The sequence below is a fragment of the Vombatus ursinus genome, unplaced genomic scaffold, assembly GCF_900497805.2.
Source record: "Vombatus ursinus unplaced genomic scaffold, bare-nosed wombat genome assembly UNPS02000580.1, whole genome shotgun sequence".
Classification (NCBI taxonomy): domain Eukaryota; kingdom Metazoa; phylum Chordata; class Mammalia; order Diprotodontia; family Vombatidae; genus Vombatus; species Vombatus ursinus.
Window position 1 is genome coordinate 29345053 of NW_020940358.1, and position 4565 is coordinate 29349617.

The 4565-nt window shown below is 38.7% G+C and overlaps 1 protein-coding gene across 1 annotated transcript in view; it reads right to left on the reverse strand.

Annotated features, from left to right (window-relative positions):
* Nucleotides 1-4152: 4152 nt before the first annotated feature.
* The window catches only part of NUDCD3 (NudC domain containing 3), a 97222-nt gene continuing 96809 nt past the window's right edge, over nucleotides 4153-4565 (reverse strand). The window contains exon 4 of the mRNA XM_027848476.1: nucleotides 4153-4277. Within this exon, the coding sequence (XP_027704277.1) occupies nucleotides 4153-4277 (125 nt within the window). The remainder of the gene's footprint in view (nucleotides 4278-4565) is intronic.

The following is a 4565-nucleotide window of genomic DNA, read 5'->3' on the forward strand; positions in this document are numbered from 1 at the left end:
AGACTAGAGAAATCCATCTCAATCTAGGCAAAGCTTCAGTTTTCAGAAGACTATACAAATCTTTGGTGGTGGTGATGGTGGCGGTGTTTTTTAATGAAGTAGCCAAAGAAGCAGAAACTGCTGATAGTGACAGCTCAGAAGATGAAAATTCCATGTATTCCATAAAATTTGGAGTTTATGTTTATTTTGTTTTTGTTGGAGGAGGGGAATTGGAGGAAGGATCTCTTCTCCCTCCCTCTATTGGCTGCTTACATCAAAGCAAGAACTTCTCACATCTATTTGACCCTACAGTGAAAACCAATTACCCAATGTACTATAACTACATATATATATATAAAACATATTGTACAACAATATGTATCATATAATTATATATAATGTAATATATATATAAACTATATAGGGTATTCTGAAAGTCTTACTGTAATACTAAGCTTTAAATATTAAATATGAAAACTTAAAACTTCATCAAGACTTTTGAAATACCCTACATAATTATAGCAGCCTCTTCTTTTTTCAAGTTTTTGCTTTTTTTTTTTTTTTTTTTTGCTTTTTGCTTTCTCCCTTCTCCTTGTAAATCAGCAAAAATTATGAGCTCCCAGTTTGGCAGCTTGTACCTACATTTGTATCAAATACTAAAAATCAAAATTAAAATTCACTAAAATTAAAAGTGAGCCCAGCTAGGAAATGTGTAATTATTGTCCGAATAAACTACATTGCTAAATTTAATATAGCAAACATAATTATTTTATAAGCAAACCAAGTTATACATGATATATTTTTATATCTCAAAACTAACAGAATGACTTTAAATTGGCAAAAGGAGCTAAAAAAAAAACCCAGCTAATATTTGTGTAAAGGAGAAAACTGCCCTCCTCACCTCAGTTAATGTAGTCACAGAAGGCCCAGAATGCAATCATAAGGTATTAATGAAGTGTTAAAGGAGTTTTCCAACAACCACACAATAATGGGAATAAATGTTTAATCAACTTGAGAGGATTACAAGGCCTAGTCCAGAGATGGGAATCTGCTGCTTCAAGGCCACATGTGGCCTTCTAGGTCTGCAAGTGTGGCTGTTTGACTGAATCCAAACTTCACAGGACAAATCCCCTTAATAAAAGGATTTGTTCTGTAAAAATTGGACCCAGTCAAAAGGCCACACCCGAGGACCTAGAAGGTCACACGTGGCCTCGAGGCCACAGGTTCCCCATCGCTGGCCTAGGCCTTTGGATGAAGGAACTGACTCCATGCAGGAAGCATCTTGTGATAGGCTGAGAGAATAAGTGATACCCTTTGGGCTTATATATAAAAACAGCAACCTGTTTGGCAGTTTAAAAGCCCAGGCTCAGGAACACTTGGTGGAGGCCTATATCAGAGGAAGGAGAAGAAAAAGACATCAGACATACCATTGGAGATAATACATCCAGAGGGAGCAGAAGCACATCCTATAGGACATACAAGTTATAGAGAGATAGTCAAGGGAAGAAGCAGTAGCAGTATGACTCCTTCCAGGTGGGAAAGGTGTCAGCTGTGGATTCAAGAAAGGAGCAGTCTGTGGGAGCCCAATAATGTGGACTGATAAGCAAGACAATATACCTAAAAGGAGTTACGTGAGGACTCTAGGAAGAGAAAAAAGAGGAAAAGACTTTAAGAGTTAGGAAGTGTCCTTTGCTACATATGTATTGTACATGTGCCTCACTACCAAGTTTGACCCCATTCTTCCCATAGACACAGTGTGTATTTATGGGAGAATATGCCCTCAGTTTAGGGGAGGGGGAATGTTTTATGCCAACTGCTCTTACAATACCATCTTTGTTGTTGTTTGGTCATTTTTTAGTTGTGTCCAACTCTTTTTGATCCATTGGGGGTTTTCTTGACAAAGATACTGGAGTGGTTTGTCATTTCCTTCTCCGGCTCATTTTACAGATGAAGAAACTGAGGCAAACAGGGTTAAGTGACTTACCAAGCTAGTAAATGTTTGAGGTCAAATTTGAACTCAAGAAGATCAGTCTTCCTGCCTCTAAGTCTGGCACTCTATCCACTGTGTCACCTAGCTGCCTACAATACCATCTCAGCCTTTGTTAGAAAGCAAATTGTGCCTCATGGCTGATTATTTTTTAATAGTATTTTATTTTTTTCCAATTACATGTAAAGAAAGTTTTCAACATTCACTTCTATAAGATTTTGAGTTTCAAACTTTTTTCTCCCTCTCTTCCCCCTCCTCCCTCCCTAAATGGCAAGCAATCTAATATAGGTTATACATGTACAATCATATTAAATGTATTTCCATATTAGTCACATTGTGAAAGAAGAATCAGAAGAAAAGGGGAAAACCAAGAGAAAGAAAAAAACAACAAAAAAGATGAAAATAATATGTTTCTATCTGCATTCAGACTCCACAGTTCTTTCTCTGGATGTGGATAGCATTTGCCATCATGAGTCTTTTGGAGTTGTCTTAGATCCTTGCATTGCTGAGAAGAGCCACGTCTATCAAAGTCAGTCATTGCACAATGTTGCTGTTACTGTGTACAGTGTTCTCTTGATCTATTCACTTCACTCAGCACCAGTTCATGTGAGTCTTTTCAGGTTTTTCTGAAATCTGTTTATGGCTGATTATTAAAGGGAAGCACAGTGGTAGGGGCTTGTGAGCTATGGTTGAAGGGATAGCCACCTACAGGGTTAGAGGTTACAGGTTACAGGTCCCTAGAACCTGAGGAGTAGTAACCTTTCAGAACCCAACCAGAAAATTAGAACACAAGCTAAGGGAGTAGCCCAGAGAGTGTGTTACATTTGTATACGTTCCAATCCCTCACCCCCTTCACCACCACTCATTTCCCACTTTTCTTTTTCTTCATATCAAGTGGGTGCTATTTTAATAAATGTTTATTTAATTTTCTCTCTAGACCACAATTTTTTCATAGAATTTAGAGTTCTTGTAAGCTTAATAGTTATCTGGAAAAAATAGAATAAACATATCCAATAAAGTAAAATCTTAAATAAAATCCTTAACACTTAACAAATTAATAACAAAATTTCAAATAACAAGCAGGAAAAAACAAACAACACTTGTTCCATCTACTCTTTTGGGTCCATCTGAAGATCTAGTTCTTTTTTTAAAATTTTTATTAATTTATTTTGATTTATCAACAATCACTTTCATAAGCTTTTGAGTTTTAAATTTTTCTCCCCTTCCTTGCTTCCTCCCTCCCCAAGATGGTGCACAATTTGATATAGGCTATACATAAACATTCCTATTAAACATATTTTCACATTAGTCATGTTGTAAGGAAAAATTAGAACCAATAGGAGGAATCACAAGAAAGAGGGAACAAAACAAAACAGAAGAAAATAAAATAGCAAATAGTATGCTTCCATCTGCATTTGAACTCCATAGTTCTTCCTTTGGATGTGGGTAGCATATTTCATCATGAAACCTTTGGAGATGTCTTAAATTCTTGCATTGCTGAGAAGGGTTAAGTCTATCAATGTTAGTCATTGAACAACATGGCTGTTACTGTGTACAATGTTCTCCTGGTTCTGCTCACTTCACTCAGCATCAGAGCATACAAGTCTTTCCAGGTTTTTCTGAAGTCTGCCTGCTCCTCATTTCTTATAGCACAATAGGATTCCATTACATTCATATACCACAGCTTGTTCAGCCATTCCCCAGTTGATGAGCATCCCCTCAGTTTCCAATTCTTTGCCACCACAGAAAAAGCTGTCTAGCCCACATTTTTTACTCAATGGCATTAAAAGCTCACTAAGAGTTAGGATGTAATCTTGGGCTGTATCAAGAGAAGAACAGTTTCCAGGAATTACATAAAAATAGTTCTACTGGACTGTGCCCTCAGTAGATCTCATCTGGAGCACTGGGTTCAGTTCTGGGCACCACAGTTTAGAAATGGCATTGATGAGTGCCAGAGCACCCCAAAGGAGGCAATCAGGATGGTGAAGGGCCTCCAGCCCATGTCCTATGAGGATCAGTTAGAGGAAGTAAACAAGCATGGTTAGCCTGGAGAAGAGAAGACTGAAGGGTGACATACTAGCTGCCTACAAGTATTTGTAAGACCAGTCTGAAAGAAGATTAGCTTTGTTCTCTTTGACCCTAGAGGGAAACCAGACATAATGGGCAGAGGGAGAAGCCTGCAGAGCTTAGAAGCTTGCAAGCACAGGGTGGATGGCCACCTGGCGGGTGTGTTGTAGTGGGGATTCTTGCTTGGGTACAGGTTGCACTAGATGGCTGCTAGGGTCCCTCCCACTTCTGAAATTCTGTGAGTCTGTGAAAGATTCCCAGAAACTTTACATCTCATGACTTATGCATGACACGGTGGAAAGAGCACTGGTTTTGTAGTCAGAGGACCTGGGTTCAAATCTTCACCATAACCCTTACCACTTCTGTGACCTTGGACAAATCATTTAGCCCCCTGGGCCTCAGTTTCCTCATTTGTTAAATGAGGGGGTTGGACTAGATGGCCTCTCAAGTCCCTTCCAGCTCTGGATCTAGAATTCTAGGGTCCCAGGATTTGTGCTTGGTCCCAAACAAGCCAAACACAGGAGGTTAGAGA